Source organism: Lutra lutra, chromosome 8, assembly GCF_902655055.1.
Source record: "Lutra lutra chromosome 8, mLutLut1.2, whole genome shotgun sequence".
NCBI lineage: Eukaryota > Metazoa > Chordata > Mammalia > Carnivora > Mustelidae > Lutra > Lutra lutra.
The window spans coordinates 71,802,553-71,829,451 of NC_062285.1; the positions used below are offsets into that span (position 1 = coordinate 71,802,553).

General features: G+C 37.7%; 1 protein-coding gene across 1 annotated transcript in view; it reads right to left on the bottom strand.

Annotated features, from left to right (window-relative positions):
- Positions 1–25,903, bottom strand: part of LOC125106936 (60S acidic ribosomal protein P1-like) — a 30,454-nt gene extending 4,551 nt beyond the window's left edge. Inside the window, 2 exon segments of the mRNA XM_047741513.1 lie at positions 23,413–23,492; positions 25,723–25,903. Of these exon segments, the coding sequence (XP_047597469.1) occupies positions 23,413–23,492; positions 25,723–25,903 (261 nt within the window).
- Positions 25,904–26,899: the final 996 nt, after the last annotated feature.

Sequence of the window (26,899 nt, forward strand, 5' to 3'; positions counted from 1 at the left end):
GTCACTTGTCAAAACAAGCCTGTCACACCCCAGGCATGACTCCATTAGGGAGGAGAGAGTGAGGTTATTCAGAGGTGAAGTGGGACCTTGCATGACCCTTGTCTCTATTCCACTTAATCATTATCTTCCTTATTCAGTTTGCCTAAACATGGCATATTTTTGTTCTTGGATATTTTCCCCAAGAAAAATTTTCTTGTTCAACGATCCTGGATTCAGAAGTACATGTTTCAGTTTGGGAAGCAAAATTTGCTGTGTAACTTTTCTTTTTTCTTTTCTTAAAAATAGCTATTAAAAGATTGAAAGAAAGAAAAGAGAGGAAGAAATAAAGGAATAGAGAGAAAGAAGAAAGAAAGAAAAGAAAGAAAGAAAGAAAGAAAGAAAGAAAGAAAGAAAGAAAGAAAGAAAGAGAAAGAGAGAAACCTTATACTTGTGCTTAGCCAAAAGACTGCTATGACATACTTTAAATTTGTCTTGATAAGACTGTTTTATAACCAAACATGCACACTCAGAATTTAAAACAGAGGGAAATAGCTTGAAATGGATGGGGATTTTGTCCATTGTATTTTTAGTTGGTGAAGTTTATCTGGACCCTTTTCAATAGCTTGGGATGATTCGTTGATATGATTTTAGCTGCCTCAGAGAAGAGTAATTTTCAGGGCTTCTTTAGTGACCCAGGATGTGGGTACAAATCATGCAACATGGGTTTTATTGGTGAGATACAATAACTTTTAAAATTATAATCTATAGGTCTGGCTTTGCTATGTGTACTTTCCCATACTAGAGTCACGGATCAGGCATGTTTTTTATCCTCATATATAAAATGGGGATAATAATGCCCACATGGGGATTCACTGAGTTATACGGCCTGGGGAGTGCTACGCATATGCAACAAAGAAGTGTTCTCTTTTTTTTCTCAGTCTGCCTCCAGGATAAGAGTTTATGGGATTCTAGCTTGCATTGCCAAGAGGCAAAGCTCTGACTTGTTTGTTGCTCTCAGAAGTTCACTCTGTAAACATTGGCTTCTGTGTCTCCCTTTGGTTTGGAATTTTCCTAATGGCAATCTAACAAGGAAACGAATTTGCTGTTCTCATGCCCATCACAGCCTTTAAAATGTCCGTGGGCATCTGAGTACCTCAGCCCACCATCAGTATCGTCATCGGTGGACTGAATTTGTGAAATAGGAGGAGGGAGGAAGAAAAACAGATGGGGTTAACGAAATTAAGTTTCTTTCCTTAAGTGAACAGGGAACCATGCTAAACATTAGAATAATTTAGTGAAGATTCAATAAGGTAATTAATAGGTAAGTGCTTTGAAATGTTCTGTTCTACTAGGTGGTCAGAGGGACTTGGGAGCCTACTTAAATATAGGAGTTTTTCCAAAAGCCTGTGTCCTTGGCAGCCCTTGAATATTTGTCCCTACTAAAGAGCTTCGGACTCTGTCACATATTTCTGTGAGCCGTGAATCTAGCTTCATAGCCCTCACTTTCTGGAACAGCACAGGTTTCTAAAGGCAGGCGAAAGCCTCCACGCTCCCTACAATTCCTGCCCCGGCTCATTGATGCTTTATTTCTGAAGAGCTTTCAGCTTTATTTTTGAAATAGAGGATAATGTTCCCATGGAATCTTGGCATTTCAAAGAAATAACTTCTGTTTTAAAACTCTGCTTAGGGACACTCCAGGTATTAGGAACTCAAAAACCACATGGCAGTTTGGCAAACCTATGTGACCAAATTGTGTTTGTTTAGCGAAAGTGTCGGGTTGCCTTGTTCTAAAGTATCGAACGCTTCCTTGCTCCTGGACCTGAATGTGGTGAAGCTGGAAAACTTTCCATCTGGGGAGTAGTGATTATTTTTTATCTTCAGTGGCGATGCAGGAATTTGCCTTTGTGATAGATCTTCCCTTTTGCCCAGAAGTTTCCAAGGCAGATAGAGGATGATCACCCTGCCCATTATTCCCAGAGAAGCTCTGACATCCAGCAAAGGAACCAAAGGGCAGTACCTTCAGATTGAGGCATAAGCATTTCCGTTTGGTCCTATAGATTGTATGTACTGGTTGAACTTCGTCTTTGCAGAGTTAGAGATTTTTTTTTCCCTTGAAATTTATTTTTTGCTACTTATTTATTTATTTATTTATTTTTAAAATAATCTCTATGCCCAGTGTGGAACTCAAACTCATGACCCCCAGATCAAGAGTCACACGCTTTACCAACTGAGCCAGCCAGATGCCCTTTTTCTCTGTAAATTGAGGTTTAGCTTGCCTACAGCCTGAAAATCTTTTTTTAGGAAGATGTACAGATACTGCCTCTCCTCCTCCCCAGAACAAGAGTTTCTTCCCAGGAAAAGAGGAGCTGAGACTGTTGTCACTGAGTGAAGCGAAGGCTGAATGTCACTTCCTTTGAGGAGCTAACTAACTCAGTGGAAAGGACCCGACTACCCAGGACTCCTATCAGGAAGATTTACCACTTATGCTTTCTTCCAGTTTTATGCTTTCAGGTCTTATTTTTAAGTCTTTAATCCATTTTGAGTTGATACTTGTGTATGGTGTAAGAGTGGTTCCCTCCCACCTCCCTTTTGCATGTAGCTATCCAGTTTTCCCAACACCACTTATTAAAGAGACGGTCTTTTCTCCATTGTATATTCTTGGCTCCTTCGTTATAAATTAATGGACCAAGTAAGCATGGGTTCTCTTTGTTTGTACTTAAGCTGTAACTGCTTTCTCCTACTTCAAGAACCCTGGTTCTCACGAACACAGCAGATACAAAATTAAAATTTTTCGTATTTGCTCTATTACTTTATTCCATGTTACAAACATTAGTCTTAAAATAATCATACTAAAAACCACCATGATTTAAAATGACTGGGAACCATTGCAGTTTTTTTTTAATATGTTCTACACGTCATATCCAATTTTTTATAACTTCACTCCCTTGCTTAAATACAGAGGTATTATACAGTATACACTCTTCCTTTATTCCTCACTTAGTGTTAGTTCTTCAAGTAACTATATCCTCAATACTCATCATCAGTCTTCATATTGATAATTTTCTACTCACTTTGGTTGTGTAAAGTACATTTTGTAGTAGGTGCCTAAGGAAGAGGAGAGAAACTGTATTCCCTGAGTTCTTGCATATTGATAAAAGTTTGCCTATGCCCTTTATAACTGAAAGAAAGAATATATAAACAATGGGTTTTATGTTCACTTTCAGAATCTTAAATGTTGCTCTATTTTTTTCCCAGCACAAAGCATTACTTCAAAAATGTGATGATAAATCTTATCTTCTTTCCCTAGAAAATAAGCCCCCTCATTTTTTTACATTGATATTTTCTTTTGACATAAAATAATCTATACATATCTAAAGGATATACTCTAGACAGAACTCTTCTAGCTCCAGGACTCCCTGCCCTTCTTGGTGGACCACACCTTGTATAATCTCCTCTCTTATGGGGATTTGTCCCCCCAAAATTTGTATGTTGAAGTCCTAACAGCTCATGTGATGGTATTTGAGATGGGGCCTTTAGGAGTAACTAGGATAAATTAGATCTTAAGGATGGGGCCCTCATGATGGGATTAGTAGCCTTTTGAGAAGAGGAAGGGAGAGAAAAGGCCAAGTGTGGACAGAGCAAGAAACAGCCTTCTGCAAGCCAGGAGAGAGCTCTCACCGAGAACCAAATCAGTCTGTATATTGATCTTGAACTTCCCAGCCTCCAGAACTGTGAGAAAATAAATTCCTATTGTTTAAGCCACCTAATCTATGGTATTTTGTTATGGTAGCCCAGCTGATTTAGGAGACCCTCATTTGCATAAGTTTTTAAAAATTTAAGATATTTTAATGGATGTGTGTTGGTATCTCATTGTGGTTTTAATCTCCTTGTCCCTAATGGACAGGGAAGTTGAGAATCTTTTTATGCGCCATCTGTATATTTTATTTGGTAAAATGTTTAAATACTTTGTCCATATTTTTATTGTTTTTTTTTTTTGTATTCTTATCATTGAGTTTTTAAAGTTGTTAATATGTGGAGACAAGTCCTCTATATAATTTGCAAATATTCTTTCCTAGTCTGTGGCTTGTATTTTCATTCTATCAAGAGGATCTTTTAAAGAATAGAAGTTTTTAATTTTGATAAAGTCCAGTTTATCAATTTGTTCCATGTATTATACATATGGTGTCATATATAAATAAGCTAGTGCTTAACTTAAAGTCACAAAACTTTATCCTACATTTTTTTTCCTAAAAGATTATAGTTTTAGGTTTTATATTTAGGTCTATGATCCATTTGGAGTTAATTTTTGTATAAAATGTAAAAATAAGACTTAAAAGTTTCTTTTTTTGCATACGGATTCCAATTATTCCTATACCTTTTATATAAAAACTCTGCTTTCTCCACTAACTTGCTTTTTCAGCTCTGTCAAAAATCAATTGGTCAGGGGCGCCTGGCCCAGTGGCTGGCTCAGTGGGTTAAAGCCTCTGCCTTCGGCTCAGGTCGTGATCCCAGGGTCCTGGGATCGGGCCCTGCATTGGGCTCTCTGCTCAGCCAGGAAGCCTGCTTCCTCCTCTCTCTCTCTCTGCCTGCCTCTCTGCCTGCTTGTGATCTCTGTCTGTCAAATAAATAAGTAAAAATCTTTAAAAATAAATCAATTGGTCATATTTGTGTGTGCATCTATTTCTGGACCCTATTTTGTTCCATTGATCTGTCAAACTTTTAAATTTTTTTTTATTTCTTTAATTCCTTTTTCTTCGAGAGAGAAAGTGAGAGAAAGCATGTGAGAAGGGGCAGGGGCAGAGGGAGAAAGAGAGAGAGAATCTTAAGTAGGCTCCATGTCCAGCATGGAGCCCAATGTGGGGTTTTATCTCCCCATCCTGAAATCATGACCTGAGCCAATCAAGAGTCCCACACCCAACGGGCTGAGCCACTTAGGTGCTCAAATCTATTTGTCTGTCTTTACAGCAATATAATACTTTCTTGATTAATGTAGCTTTAAGTAAGATTTGTAGTCTGGTAATATAAGTCTTCTAACTTTGTTCTTCTTTTGCAGAGTAGTTTTATTTATTCTAGGTCCTTTGGTTCTCATGACTATTAATGATCCTTACATTTATTGGATATCTGTGTTTTCTCCTCTAATATTCAATCCATTTTCTGATCATTAAAGTTTATATGTGTGAGATCTGTTTGGGATATTATTATTGTTATTATTATTCCATTGGTCTGTTTATTTAACAATGTACCAAGTCAGTTTTAGTAACCATAGCTTCATAGTAAGTTTTATTTTCAGGTAGAATGGGTCTATTTACCATATTCATCTTATTCAAAAAGCTGGTTGGCTATTTTTGGCCCATTTCTCTGCCATATAAATTTTAGAATCATTTTGGTCAAGTAACTAAAAAAAAAAACCAACAAAACCCAAACACTGGTGTTTTTTAGAAAAGTATCAATTCTTCAGATCAATTTGGTGACATCTACCATCTTTATCACTCTTCTGAATCATTTAGTAAATCTGTCCATTAATTTAGATATTCTCTGTCTTTCAATCCAAAATTTATTTTTTTCTCTAACAGACTGGCTTCTTTTTTGTTATATTTATTCTAATGCCCTTGATATCTTTGTTGAAACTAGTAAGATTTCTTTCCCAATTTTAATTCTTCAGTTTATACACAGTAAACTTTAATTTTCTTTGATGCATAGTTACATGAATTTTAACATATGCATAGATTTGTGTAACCATCACCACACTCATGACACAGAGCCATATCAATTGCCCAAAAAGTTTCCTTCATGCTGCCCTTTGTAGTAAATTATCTCCATATTCCTGGGACCTAATTGATCTCTTCTTCATCCCTATAATTTTGCCTTCTCCAGAACGTCATATAAATGTAGTCATCATATGGAATCTTTTGAGACTGACTTTTCTCACCTAGCATGATGCATTTGGGGTTTATCCATATCCTTGTGTGTATCAATTGTGTGTTCCTTTTTATTACTGAGAAGTAGTTCATTGTATAGATGTACCACAGACTTGCTTATGCCTTCACTCCTTGAGGGATATTTTGGTTGCTTCCAGTTTGGGAGATAATGAGTAATGCTATAAGCATTTGCGCACAGGTTTTTATCTAAATGTAAGTTTTTATTTTCTTAGTATATATACTTGTTGGGTCATAGTATGTGTGAGACTTTATAAGAAATTGCCCAACTGTACTATTTTTTTATTCCCAGCTGCAATGCTTAAGTTTCAGGTGCTTCACATCCTCAGCAGCACATGGTATGGTCAATTTTTTTTTTTTTTAGTTAATCAGTCTAATAGATGTGAAAATCTTTTTAAAATTATATTTTCTGAATTTTGCTGGTACATATGAATGTAATTTGTTTTTAAAAAACTTTAAAAATTTTTAAAGGATTTTATTTATTCACTTATTTTAGAGATACAGCAGAGGATGGGGGAGGGAGGGAGAGAGAGAGAGAGAGAGAGAGAATCTGGAGGCAGGGCTCAATCTCATGACCATGAGATCATGACCTGAGCGGAAACCAAGAATTGGACGCTTAACTGACTAAGCCACCCAGTTTCTCCTTATAATTTTTTAAAAAATTTAAAAAAGGATTTTATATTTTTAAAAAAACCTTTAAAGTATAGCCTACATACCAAATATGTATTTATTATGACAACTTTATGAATTAAGCACATCCAGTAATCAGCAACTAGGTCAAGAAAAAGAACATTACAAGAAATTTAGAAGTTTCTTCTATGCCCCCTCCCATTTTTTGCCATCCTTCTAAACCAATTCTGACTTCAAATAATACAGATTAATTTTGCCTTTTTTATACATCATGTAAATGGAATCATACTGTTTGCTCTCTGGTATTTTCTATTACCCCTTTTGGGATGTCAGACAGAAGGAAATAACCCAGGAGAGTGCATTGTGAGAAATTGTAGTTGATAGCATATTCTTTGAAGGCATTTATTAGTAGTAATTGAGTTCACATGCTGTTTGCGTATTGTACACATTCATTAAGATAATGATAGATGTTGCATTACTGAAATGTCAAGAAAAGAAGCAGATAATTTGGACTCAGTATTGCTAATGTTTTCTTTTTTATCTTAATTCCTTTAATCATGATTTTTACAGTTATGAACAGTGACTGTGGTTAGTATTTCATAGTTTATTTGGTTGATTGTGTGCTTTTTACATGTTTTTCCCAGTGGAAATGTTTTTCCCCTTTTGGAAATGGTGGAACGGAGGCGCATAACCCCTGTCATCACCAACGAATTTTCATTAGTTCTGTCACTCGCGGTCTCTAACCATCAGCAGCGGAGTCATTACCCACCATGGAGGTGGTAAAGAGAGATTAGGCAGCTCTTCAATTTTCTGGTAGAATTTTCCCTCAAGGAAATGCCATCATTCTCATTCTTTCATATCATTATGTCCTTTGTCATAATGTCAGAAGCTGTTCACTGTTACATAGTAAGTTCACCACATGTTTTGATTTAATCTAAATTAGATCTTAAGAATTGTCTTATTAAGTACATACAAGCTTAACAACCTACATAGATACCTAAAACCTTACTGTCTATTTTTTTGCTTCAGGAATTGTTGATAAGAGGTCACAATTTTAGTTGACCTAGTTATCTTAATAATTCATATACACCCACACACATACACAATTATTTAATATTAAAGGTATACTTAGCTTACCATTTGCACATTTTTTTACCTTCATCTATTCCATATTTTATGATAGCCTTGGTCAGAATAATTACATTTTAATTAATTGGTTTTAAAAAACCAATACTCATAGTTTTTTTGTTTTTGTTTTTGTTTTTTAAAGATTTTATTTATTTATTTGACAGAGATCACAAGTAGGCAGAGAGGCAGGCAGAGAGAGAGAGAGGAGGAAGCCGGCTCCCTGCCGAGCAGATCCGAGCCGGATTGCAGAGTGCTCCAACACATGGGGTCTGAGCCACATAGCCTGGGTTTGAACTCTGGCTACACTGCCTGACCACAAGCTTTGTGGTCACTGTGTTTTTCTTTTTTCATTACTGAAATTGGAATTGTAATGGTACTTATCTCATAGTGGTATTGGAAAGATTAAAAGTGTTTACATGTATGAAGTGTCAGAAAAGTTCTTGGTTCAATAACTACTGACCATTATTATTGAATAAATGAACTAAAACATGAAATGAGTATAACACAGTTCATCTTCTGGATCGTATTTTTGTTATTAACCGGATAATTCACAGTGTTTTCCAGCAAAAAAAGGGCTTTAGGAATAATTTATTCTAACAGTCTCAGTTAAACATGAGGAAAGTAGAATGGAGGAAGGTAAAATCATTTGTGCTAAATCATCCTAGGACGTTAATTAAATTCTTTTTGTCTGTATTGCTAAAGGGGAATCTAATAGTCTAGTTATAACTGGGCTTACAGTCAAAAGAAAATACAAATTTAAAGTAGGAGGTCAAAAGCCTTAAGGGTAATTCATCATCCACTAAATAGAACTTTCTCTGTTTCCTGTCTTCTGCTTTCCTCAGGGCATCATATCTGTTATACATTTCGGTGTTTGGGGTGCTTTAACTTTCTTCTTGTATGATTTTAAATTTTTATTAATACTGCCAGTGCTCAGAAGAATAGGTATCAAAGCCTATTGAAGGAACTTTGTGTTTCTTTGGTCATCTGATATACCATCTAAATAGTTCTCAGCTTCTTTTGCTTCCTTCAGAAAAATAAATGTTAGACAAAGACATTCTAATCAGATACGTCCATAGAGCACAAAGTGGACTAAAATACTTTATCTAATGTGATCAAAGTAATCAGTTATTTTAGACTTTAAAATGTGAATTTATTTGTGCCCATCAAACCTGTGGTTAAACTATTCATGACATACTTTAATATTGTTGTTCTACAAACATCACCATCAAAGGTGAAGAAACTGTTCTCAGAAATAACCAAGAAAAGAGAGAAAAAACAAGAAATGATATGCTACATTATCTTCTAAGCAAAGTCTTGAGTGTGTGTGTGTGTGTGTGTGTGTGTGTGTGTATGACAGAGAGAGAGAGAGGCACCAAGTCCCATTTTCTGGAAAAACGAACTAAGGACTAAAAATTCAATAAATTTTTATTACCAGTTTATTAAGTGTCAGACCCTTTGCTAGGCATTCACCATAGAGCAATGACTAAGATAACATGTCACATAGCCAGTAAGTTTCAGGACCAAGACTCAGCTGAGCCCAGCTAACCCCATCGTGAGCTCTCTTAATGACAGCCTCTTAAAAATCTTTGTTTATGCAAAACCATGATTTATTGTTCTCTCATTAATGGTGAGTGAAAAAAAAAGTGTCATTGCTTCCATACCAACATTTCGCATAAAAGTAAAAGGCGTTGATGTCTTGAGGTTGCATCTTCAATTATACAAAACATCTCAGTGAGATTTTAAAAGAATGTTAACGTGAATTTTTCTAATAAGTTGTTATTTGCTTGTGTTTCAGTTTCCAAACTATCTTTCAGATGGGTAATTCAGCCTACTTATTTTTCATTTTTATGACAGTAGATAGATTTTTCTTAGCACTTATTTGGGATGTACTTAGCCATTCTTAGCCCCAGCTGGGTCCCACCAGCTCCTTCCTGTTAAAAAAGGTAGAGCAAATTCTTTAAGAACGTGGTGCTCCCCTGTTCACAACCAGTTGTACAAGAGAAATACTTGATACTTTCCTCCCTGTGAGTGACATAATGAATCACTGATTGTGTGACTTATTATGTATTCTAATAAGCACTAAAGAATAGAACATTCATTCTTTTACAAAAAAAAAAAAAAAAAAAAAAGATGGTGCTGGAATGGGCAGCCAGCCCCACATTCAACTCCTAGCTCTGGCACTCAGCTGTCTCACTTCTGACAAGACACTGAATTTCTCTGGTGCCTTGAGCTTTTACATCTGTAAAAGTACGTATCTTTTTACAGATATCATTTACCTCACACTATTATTTACCTTTTAAATAAAGTACTGTTTACCTCAAGCCTGTCTTTAGATCTCATTCATCAGTGTCAGATAAAATGAAGCTTTCAGGTAAAACGAAGGGATCAGGCCCAAAGGTTTCTAGCTCTAATGTTGTAGAATTTATGGCTCTGGAGACCATAAGGCTTTTCCCTGGTGGTGTATAGGATATTTCACTCTTTTTAGACTTTTTATGAATTCAACTGGAATTTCCTGAATAGTGCTACTGAGCCCCAGTCTTCCCGGCCGGATTTGGACTGTCGTTACTCTCCTTTTAAACATGGTCTTCACATTGCTGAGAATGAAAACAAAAAAAGGATGAGATGACATTTCCCTAGGATAATTATCAAGGTACCCAGAGTTCTGATTATGAACCATTCACTCAGTGCCCTTCCTGGCACACTGTACTACTTCTTTATAAAAAGTTCCGGTGAGAACATACATTGCTTTAGTACACTAAAAACATTTATGGGCAAGGTTCTCATAAATTTCTTTAGTGTGTAACAATGGGATAATAAAACTCAGGGATTTGGAACTCACTTTGGTTCTCATCTTCTCTCCAGACCTCTGTGATTTGAAAGTCCATATGTTAAAATCTCAGAGAGGCTGATTCAGAGAGACCTCTTTTAATTTGGAGGCTGCTGGTGACCTCTTATTTATTTGTTTCCTCTTATTTTTTTCCAAACTAAGATTTTTCACAGGACTTCATATAATTTTTCCAGCTTTCCTGGTATAAACCATCTGTGGTCATTTTGCAGAGTCTCTTTAGGTCATGGGAAAGTTCTGTCTTTCCTGCGTAGCACATATATGAGTCCTGCTCTCCACAGCCACTTTTTAGGAGTGGATAGCTGCATTGTCTCCAAGGAATTTAGATGTAGTCACAATGCCAAACTTGTTCCCCATCTACAATTGTGAACAAATTCTAGAATGCTCCTCCATTTAAATAACTCACTTGTCAGTTTTAAAGACGAGTTTTGTCTTTCTTAAAGAGACGAGCTATTATAGGATCTCTGTTAGAAAATGAAAGTCGTCAAACGCTGGATTTGATATGTTAGTGGTATATTTCTGTTGGTTTTCCAGATACCTAACAACTTTAAAGTAACCATTGAAAAGATAGAGAATATGAGATATATTGTCACGGCCAGTCCTGACCGTCTCTTTTCAAGTCTTTATCACTTATTTTTTCTCATTAGACAAATCCCTATCTTCCTTCAGAACCCACCTCATGTACTCTTCCCTGACTTTAGACTCCCAGTGCCTCTGAATTTGAGAAGACAAATGATTCCCTATTTTGATATTTGATCTACCCTGGCATATGGGTTTGGATTTTCTCTTATGAGAAATATGCGCTTGTATGGAGTGAAACTAGATGCTCCTTGAGGACACAGATTAGCTCATATGATTCTGGTCAAGTCCCGACATCATCTGCCTGGTGGCTGCAAATACGTGTTACTTTAAATAATAATTTCTAAAAATAACAATACATACCCCTTGTGAATATTCTGGGACATACCAAGATAATAAAGCAAATCCGAAGTACTCAAAAAATTGCAAAAAAAAAATTTTATTTTTCTGGGATCTTTTCCTTTGAAAACGTGTGTGTGAACAAACTGTGATCATATTGCATATGATTTTGATACTTTTAAAAATAACCTATCATGATCTTTTTGCTATGAAATATTATCCAAATGCACAGTCTTGCCAGCCATCATTTATTCAACCATTTACTTACTGATGGAGATTTAAATTGTTTCAGTTTTGACTATATTTAAAAAATATTCTGATAAATATCTGTATTTTTCTCCTGGAAAACTTTTACCAACTTATAATTCCAACAATCTATCATAGTGCTCTTTCCTTCCATTTTTTCAGCTGTCAGTATTATTGTTGAGTGTGTGTGTGTGTGTGTGTGTGTGTATGTATATATATATATATTTAAATTTATTTATAAATTTTAATATTTTTAAAATTTAGAAACAAATTTTTATTATTTTAAATTACAGTCTTCAGTTATTAGGGATATTATCTATTTCCTATATTTAGTAGACATTTGAATGTTTTCTTTTGTGTACTCTCCATTTGTGATTCTTTTTCAATTTGATATGTACCATAATACACTTAGGTTCATAAGAACTCATTAAATATTAAGGACATTATCTGCATCCATATTTGTTGGATTCATATTTATTTTTCCATCTTAGTGTGTACCTTTTAATTCTGATGTGGCATTTCTTGATTGTTTTGGCAAAAAATAGAATTAAATAACTTTTTTCTTTGTGAGTTTTCCATACAAAGCATTGAAAATATTTATTTACATTCTCTCCTCACACAGATTTTTCTGCTTTGAAGTTTTACAGTTTAACTTATGTACTTAGAATTACTTGTTTTTTCCCCTCAAATAATAATTGATCAATTTTCTAGAACCATTTACTGAATATTTTTCCTACTTATACATTTTCTTATTTGTAGTATATTTTGATGCATATAACATATTTTCTTAATGATCACATATGTGTCATATACCAGTTTTTTATAACTATTTTGGAGCTCTTTATTCTATTTCATTGGTCTGTTTTTTTCTTATTTTACCTCCACAGTGTTGATTATTATAGCTTTATAATAAATTTTAACATCTGGTAAGACAAGTTCCTCATATGACTATCTTTTGATTTTGTTGTTGTTGTTGTTGTTTTAGAGGGGAGGGAGACAGAGGAAGAGAAGGGGGAGGGGTAGAGGGAGAGAGAGAATCCTAAGCATGCTCCATGCCCAGCTTGGAGCCTGGCTTTGGGCTCAATCTCATAACCCTGAGATTTGACCTGAGCTAAAATCAAAAGTCGGTTGCTTAACCTTGACCAACTTGAGCCACTCAAGTGCCCCCTCTCATTTTACTGTTTTTATCTTTACAAAAACATTGTTTTTTCTTGCCCATTTGATCTTATGGAAATTTAAAATTATTTGCCAAGTTAAAATAATCTATTTGGGATTTTGTGTAGAATTGCATTAAAACTTAATATTATTTGAGAAAGTATACCAACAGAAAACATAACAGCATTCAGTACATTCTTTCTTTCAAGTCAGACTAAAACTCTTATCTTGCTGGAAGTGAATTAACCGCCAGGCTGCCCCATACACCAAGTGTGCAAGTGTTAGCCAGTGGTAACCTACACTTGTAAAGAACATTTTAGGAAGAGAATTTTCGAAGTAGCTCTTACAACTCTTTTACTCATCTGTTACTTTTCCTTAGAATACAGACATGAATTTTTCTCTCATCAATACATCTCAAGCAAAAATTTTAATCTGAGACTTTTTAACACTCTGGTTTTTCCTATCAAGCCAATGTTTATAAATACCTTGAACAACTTTTATACTTGAATGAACTTTAAAAACTTACCACTGGGAAATTGCCCTAAAATCTAGTTGTGACATTATAATATAAACAACAAAAAATAGTTTTCACTCATCTAAACCTTCTTATCTGTCTATTGTTTTTGGGTTTCATTCAGTTTTTCGTTGTCTCAAATGCATGTGTCCCTGCTTCTGGTGGGAAATCTTGCTAAGTGATATGTGTCTTTCTCTTCCTTTGGGATTTGAACTATCCCAGAACCATCTTTTCTCTTTTTTTTTCCCATAAAGTCTGCTCCTTGGATGATGGTGTCCGTGTTTAGTTTCACAAACATCTGAATAAAATGTGTTTATTTTCCTTTAGAAATATGCATTGTAAACTGAATGCACTTTTGTTTTTAGAAAAGTACAAGGTGATAATTCAAGGCCTAGGGAGACAGAGAGTTTTTATGTTCGAGTAAGTGCAAGAAGAGTAGTCTTACTTCCCAAAGTTCCCTGTGCTGGACACCATCTTGAGATGAGAAAGAAATTGAATTAGTTTGGATAATTTTCTCGGTTTACTTACTTGACCTTTGATCAACAATTTTGAAGCAAACATTGCCCATTATCGTGGAAGAGGGTTTTTCTCAATTCTTATTTTGTTATCAGAACAATAATCTAGTAGCACATTAAAAATCTCTAACTTGTGATGGCAGCAGAGTGGTTCCTGGAAGGTGTTGAGTGCAGAAGCATTTTGTGTTTGGGAACTCACTGCAGTCTGAAAACTTCCTGTATTTTCTAAGATAATTAGGGAAATAAGAAATTTTGATATCTTCTTAGAACAATGTCTGTAAGGTACAGCAGGAGGATGCTTTTAAAGATATAGTTTAGGAACACATGAGAGATTAAGTAACTTCAGGAAAGAAATTTTACTTCAGTTTCAGGATAAGCTAGAAAACTGAAAATTTTGTGAGAGTGAAAAAGTAAACTTTGAGTAAATTACAGGCACTGATACTTTAGCCTGAACATGTGTTTAGAAGCAATCACCACCATCAGACAGTGACCGTGGACATAGGACAGTAGGGTGGATTGCTGAGGATCATATGCTTTTCATCTACTTTTTGAGCTCCCAGCGTGAGCGTTTTATGGTAGTGGGATTCTGATTGTATTTGGAGCATTCTGCCACTATAATATCTCTATAAGGATCCATGCAGATTCTGTGTCTTAGAGGTAAGTTACAAATCCTAAATTCCACTCCTGAAACCAATAGTGCACTCTATTAACTAACTATAATTTAAATAAAAACTTAACAAAACAAGACAGATAGTGACTTTGCTTTTAGTCTAAGTGGGACAATAAATGACTGGGAGGTACAGAGCAGAAGAGTGACATGATGTGTCTTATGTATATCTTTTAAAGACTTTATCTATTTATTTATTTGAGAGAGAGAGAGAGAGAGAGCATGAGCTGGGGAAGGGGCAGAGGGAGAAGCAGACTACCCATGGAGCAGGGAGCCCAGTGAAGAGCTTGATGCGGGACTCCATCCCAGGACCCTGAGGTCATGACCTGAGCTGAAGTCAGATGCTTAAATGAGCCACCCAGGAACCCTGATGTGTCTCATGTTTTAAAAGGAATCCTCCCACTGCAGGTGGAGAGGAAACTGTAGGGAAATGGTGGTGGGAACATCGAGTCATTTGGAATGCTATTTGCACCAGCCCAGAGGAGTGACAATGGTGGCTTGGACCAGGGTAGTGGTGGTAAAGATGGTAATAAGTACATGGACTCAAGACACATATCTACAGTAGCCAACAGGGTTAGCCGACAGACTGGATGCAGGATGTGAAAGAAAAACAACAGCAAATGACTCTTAAGTCTTTTGTTCCAAGCAAGTGAAAGGAATAAGGTGTAATTTACTGAGAGGGGACCCACTAGAGGAATAGCAGGTTGTATTGGAAGGAATCAAAAATGAGTTTTCTTTCTTTTCTTTTGTCCTTTCCTTCACTTCCCTTTTCTTCTTTCTTTCTTTTTCTCTCTTTCTTTCTCTTTCTTTCTTTCTTTCTTTCCTTTCCAGGCCTTTTATTTTTAGGTCAACAAATCAGAAATAGAGGTTTACAGAAATAAAAGAAAGAAAAGAAACTTATTTCAGTAGGCAATGTGAAGACATTGGAAGCAGTTCCTAGAGCAGCAGGTGATGATGAACTCATAACTCACTCTATGGCTTCTCAAAGGCTGCTGAGGTCAAGATAAGGACTAGGAGTTGGCCTTCTGATTTAGAAGTGTGGAGGTCATGTAAGACCACGTAAAAAGTTGTTTCAGTATGGGGACAATAGCTCAGTTGGAGTGGGCTCATGATAAAAAGAGGATATTCAGGGAAAATAGTGTGGCTGTGCAGCAAATGGAGACAGTGATGACAGGTAATATTGTGAGAAGATTTCCAGTAAATTCACTCATAGAAATGAAGCAGTTACTAGAGGGAGTTAAGAGATTATTCTTCTTAAAAGAGGAACTATTATAGTGTGTTTGTATATTAATGGAAATGATCTCTAAAAAAGGCATGTAACCTGAGGGAAGTCCTTAAGTGAGAGCAGTGGAATTCAGTGTGCTTGTGGAGAGGCAGCCTAACACAAGAGTGCAGAAGTTTCATCCCTAGAACTGGAGGGAAGATCAAGTACAGAAGCATCCAAAAACAATGGCGTGATAGGTTTTGTGGTAGACCCATGTGGACTTTTCTCACCATTTGAGTCCTAGTTTTCAACAGAGTAAGAATCTAGGTCATCAGCTCAGAATGAAGGGCTAGGGAAATGGTAAGTGAACGAATTAGGGAAATGAATAGACTTGCCCAGCAGCACTAAGGGCCTACTTGAAGTTAATGATCATCATTTTATAATGAGACCAGTCAGCAGGGTTGAATGCTTTTTTTCCCCCTCAGCTCTGTTCTCCTCCTTTGGTGCATATGAAAACTAGATACAGAGTGGTATTTAACCAGGATTGGAATTTTGACAGAGGACCACTACGGAGAGGAAAAAAGGGTGAGAGAGTGTGTGTAAGGGAGTAATAATATTGATAAATTCTAGAATCCAAGCTGGAGAGGAAGGAAGTAAGATTATGAGATGGGTAAGAGACAGTGAAGAAGTAGTAGAAAAATTGGAGATCCAAAGACAGGTGCAAACAAAGTTGAGTACTGAATTATTGGAGTCGGGGAGAAAAATAAATGATCTTAAAAGATAGGATGTGGTGGCTAGAGAGAGGTGCTCTTGAAATTGAACTTGGGGAACAGTGCAGTTATTGGTAAAGTGCGTGGAGAGTATGATTGGCCCAGGGTGAGGAAAGGACAACCACAATTCAAGGAAGGAGGCAAGAATCAGAAAGGACAAGATAATGAAAGGATTGTCTACCTAGATAGGAAAACCACCAAGAATTATGGCAGAAGTCTTTTTGGACTGACCATTACTAATATCTTCAAGGAATGAGGAAAGGGTCCTGGAGATCCACAAATAACTGAAATAAAGCGGAAATAATATTGCCCAATGGCATGACCTGAGATTTTCAGACTTCAGCCCAAAAGAAGACTAAAAAATGCATAGAACAAGGTTCCCAAATTTTGCTGCATATTAGAATCACATGGGGAGTTTTTGGACACCTGGATTCCCACATCATAGCTCATACTAATTAAATCAGAATGTCTGGGGATAGGAACACACCATGAGTATGTCTTTCCAGATTCCTGGGCGATTTTGATGTTAGCAAAGTTTGGCGACCATTGCCAGAGTTGACCCTGTATTATATCATTTGGTAAGAATTAAAGTAGGACAAATTGATCTTGGCTGAAAGGCAGATTTTTTTTCTGAAAATATCTCTATGTAAAAGGAGAGCAGGAAATGAAAACAACATTGAGAACAATAACAAAAACAGCTGTTGGAAATCAGCCGGAAATGGTGAAGTTGTTACGATAAGAAAGTTGACAGTTTGAGAATCGGAGGAGATGCTTTCATTTAGATGATTAGCTTTTTAATATCCATGTGGCCATGTGCCAGGTACTTAACTTTATCCTCAGCCTCCTCATTTGTACAATAGTATCAAAATATATACCTTCCAACTATTGACAGAGCATAAATATCTTGGCAGAATTTCCTTAATAAATTCCCTTTCTAAATTCCTCCATTGAAAACATTTTTGTATCTTCTCCATCAATGCTTAGATATTATTTCCTTGTTACAGAATTTTGTGTGTGTTTTTATATGTGTATGTATAATTTATATATAGGTTATATATAATTTGCAATGCATGTGTATGTGTCTATCAAATAAGTTCACAAGACAATAAGCACCATGCCCGCTGTGTGCCAGAATTTTGCCAGGCTCAGTGCTCTCAAAGTCATTGTAAGATAAACGATGAGTGTATCAAGCTCCTCGTCTTCTCTTACCTTGTGGAAGGACTAGAAATAACATTTCTGGAAATGGGAGAGAGGAAAGAGGTCACCACTTGTCTTCTAGCTTCACTCAGACAAGGTTGTACTGTTAATGGTTAACATCACAGTGAGTCAGGCATGGGACTACACAGTAGTTGTATTGCTTTTTATTTACCCTCTCTGAATATTCCTTTAGGGCTATTGAGATAATGTATGTGTCAATTGCATAAATTAATAACTGGCCTATAGTAAAGGTGAGTGTATGTTTAATAAATGATCATGATCATTGTTCATCACTTTCAGCCACTTTAATCAAAGACCTTTGCAGTTTCACAAGTCAATGTTACTATTAGAAGAATTCAAAGCTTTGGATGAGAAGGACAAAAATTCCTGATATTAGAAAAATTGGCATTTTGTGGGTTTTGACAATTTTTCTGACACTTGTTTATGCAGGACATAAAGATTGCAAGGACAGGTATTTCATTTCCTCCAGTGCAGAGGCTGGAAGGAAGTTGAAAAAAAATCAGCAAGACGGAATTCTCCATAAGGGCCTGACATTACTTAAGATATGAACGCCACCGGAATAGAGGCCTATCTAGGGAAAAGGATTTTTTCTTTTTAATTTTGCGAACAGTGACCTATTGTCCCTTCTTACAGTTTGCTGAATGTGAGCTTTGCTCAAGTTAATCACAGAGAGCCAGTTTTGCAGGATTCCAACAGCAGCCTTCCAGTGGTGCAAAGCATGGTGTTGTTTCACATGAAGCGATTAAACTGTCTACATGAGAAAGAGACCTTCACTCTGAAGGTCTCTCTGGTCCCCTTCACTTTGATTTTTCTGGCTCTCATAAAACATGTACAAATTCAGTCTGAAATTTTAAAACTTGTAAAAGCCCCAGAAAATTTCAGATCAGTTAACAAAATCCCAGTTAAGCAGTCCATTGGCACAGTTCTCTGATACTTAACACATTTCTCTGGGCCGTAAATTAAACAGGCTTTCATGGGAGTTTAAATAGCTTATGGGGGAACGTGAGTGGTGGTCTTTGACAAAAGGAGCCAAAGAAGTGATATACTGATCTAAAAAAAAAAAAAGATGTGATTTAATGTCTTCTTTTATTTTCTTCTTCAATTACCAAAATCTTGTATTCTACAACATTACTTGATATGTACCAATAGTAGCAGCTTTTGTTAGATAATGTGTTGCCATCATCAGAAAGTGATAATGTTTGACTGCAAAGGTCTTGTTCTGTTGAGTATATAAATCACAAAGAGCAAAGGAATTCTTTTTCTCTGCAGCTAACTGAGTTGGTAGGAGATTCCAACATGGCATTGAAACGCAAACTTGGCAACACTGGTCTCCACTTTAATCAGAGTATAAATCTTTTTAAAATCTTGTATTTAAGAGTCATGCAGACAGGAGAAATTTAAGTTAAATCTTTGTCCCTATTTTTAAGAGCTAAAAACCTATATCCATATATCCTTTGCAGTAGTCCAAGTCCTATCGCTTCTAACTAACTTATTAATGGTGTGATATTTGGTAAGCCGCCTTAACTCTCTGAGCATATTAGCCTTTTTGGAGGAACTGTAAAGACAGAATAAAATAATATGGATAACATGCCTCGAACTTAATAGTTGCTCAATAAATGTTTATTCCTTCCTACTCAGTGTGGGCTTTATAGGATTTACTGTGACTAGAAAAGTACAGGCACCTACCTGAATGAGTTTGCTCTGTTTATATCACATATGGTCTCTGCATCACATTTCTCTTCTCAAAAAGCTAAAATGAGGGTAGAAAGCTGAGATCTTGTCTTGCTGTCAGTGGGCTCTCCCTCTATATTCTTACTCATTAAATGGTGGGACACTTCCAATCCATTATGTGTGTTATAGGTTGATGCACCTGAGAAACAAACTCTAAGATGGAGATCAGCAGGCAGGAGGGGCTCTTAGGATCAATGCTTGTGGAAGAGAAAGTGAGGAAGCAAGAGGAAAAAATCAAACTTTAAGGCAGTGTTGGCAAAAGACTCAGTCAACCCTTGGGAAGATCTGAAGGACATGTCACAGCTTCCCTGAGTGGAGGTGAGAGAGCAGGGCCTTTCTAGTTCATGGCAAACAGTCGTTGGTTATGGGTCATTCTTGATGAGAACTTGACTTGGACAAAATGATGCTTTGGTTGAGGCAATGTTTGAGGGAACCTGATGCTAGGAGCTGTCTGTGGGCAGCACTCCCATTAGGGGGTAAGTCTTTCATCATAGCAAGAGATCTGAACATCTTACCATAGTGTTCGTTCACCAGAGCCTGGGCCCGTGCCAGCAGGGTTCTCAAAACCTAAAATGCCTTCAAGAGCAAGCAGTGTGACCCTGACCGCTCATGCCATGACTACACTAAAGGGAGCAGACACACTTCCTTATTCACACAGGTGTATCCTGATGCAAACAAGCACAAGCAAATACTTATGCGTCCGAGTAATGAGTGGTTATAAAGTGGACAAGATTAAATATTCATGTGTGAAAGCATAAAAGGATTTGGGGATAATGTACAGCGTACTACCACCAAATAGGTGCCCAGTGAATGTTTGCTGAATGAGTCAGGACAGTGAAGGAGAAGTTGTGGAGGTCCTACCATCATTGAAGATGACACTGAGGGGTCCGTCTAAGCCAGGGAAGCTTTGGAGGAAGCAGCAACCACAGAAAAAGGACTACACTTGGGTATGTTTTAGGCTATATATCTGGCACAGAAGTTCAAAATAAGAAATGCCAAGTTGTTTGACAGCACTGAGGCTAGCTGGCTGGAGGATGATCTGCAGACTGAAATCACAAAACAAGGGAGGTCGTATGGGGGACTTGGTGAAGCATGTGGATCATAAGAGAATGAAGCAGAAGTTATAGGCAGGAATAATTTAAAGAACTTGTCAAGAAGCATAGCTGAGTTGTTTGTTGTTTGTTTGTTTTAACTTGGAAAATAACATACCTAGGGCTTCAATTCATTTGGGGTTATATTTACTTAGTATATAGCTATGAAGACTGAGTTTTGAAGAGACATGCTTTCCCCCACCCCCCCATTATGACACCAGGATAAAAAACTGCAGATTTGGAAAGAGCTCTAGAGGTTATTTACTTCAGCTCTTCCATTTTATAAGTGAGGGTAGCAAAGGAGCAGCAAAATTAACGACTCTGTGTGTCGCGGTAGTGGAGTAGTACAAGTGAGGGCTTCTGATTACCCCAGATTTTCTTATCCACTATTCCAGACGGTGGTACTACATTTATAAAAGGATATTTAAAAAAAAACCAAACAGGTAAAAATATTTCCTACTAACTCTACGTCATGATAATATATACTGGGGCTCCACTCCAGGTTCCAATGAGAACCGTCTGATGGGCTTTTAAAAATATGTAGATTTCAAAGTATATATTTTTGAAGTTCCACAAGTGCTTTTGTTTCTGCAAAGAAAGGTTTAAAATGTAAATATCCTAACAAACCAAAAAGCAAAAGTAATAAATCAAAGATATTGCACCCATAGGAAACGTATCATGCATGTGAAAACCAAATGGAATATGTTTTATATATATATTTGTGCATTCTCTGAAATCCTTTGCTTGCATGAAGTTATTGGCAGGAATTCTGGCTCTACTAGAGCATTTTACAGACAGACGTAGATTGGCTCGGTGCTCTCTGCACTGTCTCTTTAGGAGACTAGGGATGGTGTAAGTTTTATATCTCTTCCAATGTAAAATATTATACTTATGAAATATTTAAAATAGCATATGTATGCAAAAACACCATATACTGCAAACAACCCAGTTGTTGGTGAATATTTAAAGCTATGTAGGTTTTCCAATACTTTTATGTTTGGCAGTTACGTGAATCCGTGTCCCAGTGGTAGACAGATGGCACATTTATATCAGAATCACTTGAGGATGGTTTAAAAATGGGTCTGGGCAGGGTATAGAGGAACCACAGAGGAAAGTGCAGTCAGCCTGGCTAGGGTCAGCAGAATTCCTACTATTCTGTATCCCAGAGGAATGAGGGGAAGAAGTTACCAGAATGGGGAAGAAGAGCATAGAGAAGGCCACCTTGAAAGGATCAGTGACCTCAGGTCAAGGGCTATAGTCAATTCAAAGTGATCCCACAGGGAAAGAGTCAGCTCGGACTCCACTGTCCTCTCTCTTTCCAGTCTCCCGTCATAGCTCTCCACTGGCCAAACCCAGGAAAAGTCAGAATGCAAGGGAGTAGAGGGGCTGGCGAGTGGACTGGGGAAGCACTGTCTACAGCACAGGAGTTGAGGGGAAGAAGCTGAGTCCTTGGAAAGGTTAGTATCTATTGATGACATTAACTTGCTCATCACACATGTCCTGAGTATTTACTGTGTGCTGGGCACTGTTACTTGTCATCAGGACACAAAGGTAGATCATACCCTGAAATGAAGGATCTCACAGGTTTGAAGGAGAGAATGGCAAGTCAATGCAAGGTCCAAATTCCATGTGAGTGCAAGGTCAAAATCCCAATTTGAGGAAGAATTGCAGCAACTGCTTTTGAAAGGGTATTTTTCCCCAGAGATTCCTTAAAGATAACAGGAAATCCACTTCCAGGAAGGACCTTGAATCTGATGGGTGATCTGAGAGAAAAAACAATATCAGGATGTTGCATCAAGACCTGAGAGAAAGGAGTGAAGTTGATCGAAGTCCATTTAAAGAAGTTCTGAAGCAATATGAATCTTCCTCACATCTAGGAAGGTTTGCATGTTTGTGTGTCTAGTGTGGAGGAACCCTTGTCCAGGGGCTGGTAGGATGGAAGGACAGGAGCAGACAAGTATTTACAAGAACCTTAGATTCTCTGTCAAATGTCACCATGCAGAACTAATTTAGGGTGATTCCTTGTGTACTTGTGTAATTCAGACACCAGTGGGGCCTTCCCAGTTCCCTGTTTTTTTTTTTTCCTTTTTTCTTTAAGATGTATTTAAATGAGAGAGAGAGGATGAGAGAGAGACAGAGCATGAGACTCTGAGTGGGGGAAGGGGCAGAGGGAGGCAATCTCAAGCAGACTCCCCGCTGAGCATGGAGCCAGAAGCGGGGCTCCACCTCATGATACATGACATGACCTGAGCCAAAACCAAGAGTCATTCACTTCAATGACTAAGCCACCCAGTGCTGCTTTTGTCCCCTCTGTTTGATGGCATAATTTCTCTTTTCCTCTTGTGTTAACCTGGACCCAGAACTCGACCCCTTTACCAGTTCATACACACACACAGAACTTCGCTGGGTAATTTTGAAAACCGTCCCACCAATGAATATCATGATTGCTTTCTTTTCCCTTTTCCTCTTCCATTTCTTCTCTCTTTCTTTGTCCAGGTTCTTCTCAGGCACTTAAATTATTCCCTTCTATCATTGTTAATCTAGTAAAAAGCAGTGATTCCCAAATGTCAGCGTGAGCATAGTACCCTAGAGGGCTTGTGAAAACACAGATTTCTGGGGTCTGAGAATTTTAATTTCTAACACGTCCCCAGATGCAGCTGATGCATCTCCATGGTCCTCCACACTTGGAGGACCGTAGCTTTAAGTTATGACGCCACACACCTCCGACAACCATTTTAATCTTCAGGTGATTTCATTTTTGTATCTATGTCATAGGGATGGGTATAGATGGATGGTTTCAGAAAGCAGCTCCAGTAACTTTGAGAAACAATGTCTCTTTTCACTAAACTGAACTGAGACCTTTACCCGGCCATCCTGAGAATACTGCATCAGGGCGTGGTCCTTCTTTAGTTGGGATTCCGTAAAAGCCGAATTACAAGACGTTCCTTGATTTAGTTAGTTACATGAGAATGAGGGGCTGATGGAGACAGGCTGGAGATCATCATATGATTTTTTTTTAAGATTTTATTTATTTATTTGAGAGAGCAAGTGAGAGAGAACATGAGCGGGGGAAGGGCAGAGGACGAGGGAGAAACAGACTCCCTGATGAGCATGGAACCTGCTGTGGAGGCTCAATCCTAAGACCCCAGGATCACAACCTGAGCTAAAGGCAGACACTTAACCAACTGAGCCACCCACATGCCACCCATCATATGATTTTAACATTAGTCTTCTGCTTGATAGTACTAATATTTGATATAACTCATATGTTTGCTTTTATCATTTAAAAACATAGACCACCTGAAGGCAAGCCTTGAACATAAAAAGAGAGTAAAGTCCACCAAAAACATGTTTCTGTTCAAGTTACCATTAGATTGATTGTATTTTATGTAAAACATGTTTATTGATTCCTGGCATATGCAGAGTGTTTCCCTGTCCTGGAAGGAATGGAAAATTGAGTGGGGGAAACAAACATAGACACAAAAAGCAAAAAAGAATGAACAAATGATAGAAAGGAAATAGTGCATTATGTAAAATAAGGAAAGGTTGACCTCGAAGTACCTAGCTAGTTCGGAACTTGGAAACATGTTTGGGATACGAGACTAGACCATAGCCCCAGAAAGAAGCTGGGCTTCGCTGACCTGTGTCAGCTACAGGTAATGGAGGACCGGGCCAGCAATAGCATAAATAAATAAGGATTTATTTCCCTTTCATAACCAGTTGTCTGGGAATAGATAGTCTGATGGGGTTCAGGAGTTCAGTTTCATTGCCAAGATTTGTTTTGTTTTGTTTTGGATTTCCCCCTATAACTTCAAAGAGGCAGCTTCAAGTTCCCCCATCCTCTTGTTCACATTGGGGGCAGGAAGAAAGGAGGAAGGAAGATTTGGGTCAAGAGTGTCCCTTGTTTCCTTCTGGGAAAGGTTAGAAACACAATCTTTCCCAGAACCACCCACAGAATTTAATTTACATGTTATTGGCCATGTGTCACGTGGCCAGCCAGCTCTGGCCACAAAGAGGGATGAAAAAGTATTTAGCTAGGTGTATTCCAACTGCAAACAAAACCAGGCTTCCCTTAGGAGGGGAAAGGGAGACAAATAATGTCTGTCCCAGGTTGGTATCTTGGGAAGCTCTATGTAACTGTCAGGCTGATACTATCTGCCTCTTGCCTGATCCTGCTCTCCTATCAGGATTAACACTTGGGGATGTGGAGAATATAGTTAAAATCTCCAGCTCTAACATCCTATAGCTCCACGGTTTCATCCTGCATCAGACACTAATAAGATCTGTGACCTTGAGCAAGTTACTTGCTTTAGCTGAGCATAAATTTTCATAGCTGTAAAATGAGGATAATAATATTAGTACTTTCTTCCCCAGGGTTATTGGTGGTTTTATTTTATTTATTTATATTTAAAAATATTATTTATTTATTTGTCACAGAGAGAGAAAGAGAGCACAGGAGGAGGGGGGAGCAGCAGGCAGAGGGAGAAGCAAGAGGACCCTGAGTAGGGAGCCTGATGCGGGACTCTATTCCAGGACCCTGGGACATGACCTGAGCCAAAGGCAGATGCTTAACCAGCTGAGCCACCCAGGGGTCCTGGTGTTGGTGATTTTAAATGAGGCACCATAGGTAGCACCCTTCCTTCAGGGCCTGGCTCATAGCGAGTGCTCAGTAAATTAGTTGCTACAATCTGTCTGAGGGAAGCGAAAGCATGAATGTCTCCAGGAGGGTTGGCAGGAAAGGATCATGGTAGGATGGAAGAATAAATGATAGGCTAAGCCATAGCTCGTTACAGTCTCTCAAATTATCATAGTTGTATATATAAGCAAATTCTTTCCAGTCTACTTTTAGCCTGGCACTGTTCACACTACTAAATTTTACAGACTGGAGCGCTTGTGTGCACCAGTGAAAATGAACTGTAACTCAGGAACTGTAAGGAGAAGAAGTTTAATGCACTATTGCAACGTGCATGCTGTACACCGTTGGGTTTTTCGCAGAGCTGTGCCCTTTTCCTGTGAAACACAGAAAGTGAGTTCCTAGGTAGTCATAAACAGCTCTCTCCTCCTGATTCAATTCACTGACCTGATCACAGAATCTGCTTTATAATTTTGCTTGGTATTATGAGAAAAGAAGTGCTCTATTTGTCCTGGTCCTGGAGAAGTCTGCTTTATGCTAACCACCATTATAAAACAGTAACGCCGTTTCTGCGGACTCCGGAGGACGGTCATGGGCAGCGGGTGAACCGAGCAGGGACCCCGCGGCTGAGATCGGAATTAAGGGCTGCCAGCAACAGGCTGCATTGGATGGAGCCCTGGGCTCCCAGAGCTGCTGGATGAGGAGAGTAACAGAAGTCCTCATGGAGCCTGATGTGGGGCTCGATCCCAGGAATCTGGGATCATGACCTGAGCTGAAGGCAGATGCTCAACCGACTGAGCCACCGAGGCACCCTAATCATACATTTTATCTTAAAGAGAACCTCAAATTGTATAAGCTTCAAAACCCACAAAATCTATGTCCACTCCAATTCAAGAGCTATGCCCTTTTTATTGAATAACTTATAAATGAAAGGATTGTCTCTCATGGACTTCCCTCTAATTCTCATGCTTTATTTCCCCCCAAACATAAAACAAATGCTTTAATTTCCTTGGGGTTTCACTGTAGGTATTTTAAAAACGTATCTGTTAACTCTTTCATTATATTTTTCTAGCATGGTAAACTTGGACAATGAGGAAACTTGGTGATTATTATATTATTTAAATAAATATGGTATTAGATTATTAGATACTAAGACTCATGGTTATTGTTTACTAAAGTTCCCCTATCTTTGCATTTTACATGTAGTAACTGATTTAATTCTCATGAGAACTGGGCATTACCCTCGTTTGACAGAGGAGGAGACAAAGATCCAGAGATGTTATATGTTGGTCAAAGCCTAAATAACACCTAATTTCCACATCAGGGTAAAGATAGGACATTTGTGAACTGTATGCTTGCTTAAGTTTCTAATCACAAAGCTGACAATTTGTCAAACTTTTAACATCCTCTGGAAAAGTGACAAGAAAAATATTTGAGGTTTTTGGCTTTCTGGTTTCTGAAGCTGGGGTGACATTTATATCCACATGATTATATATACAAATTTACTCTAAAAGGAAAAAAGACAAGGAAAATTTAAACTTACTGGCTCACTATTCCTATGCCTCAAACAAAGCCAGTGATCATGAAGGCAAGAAGGAATGGAAAGTGGAAATTAGTAAATTTATGCACACAAAGAATTATGCTTAGGAATTATGCTTAGCATAAATTTGCTTTTCATAATATCATGTGATAAAATGTTTTATAAATACAGCTGCTAAA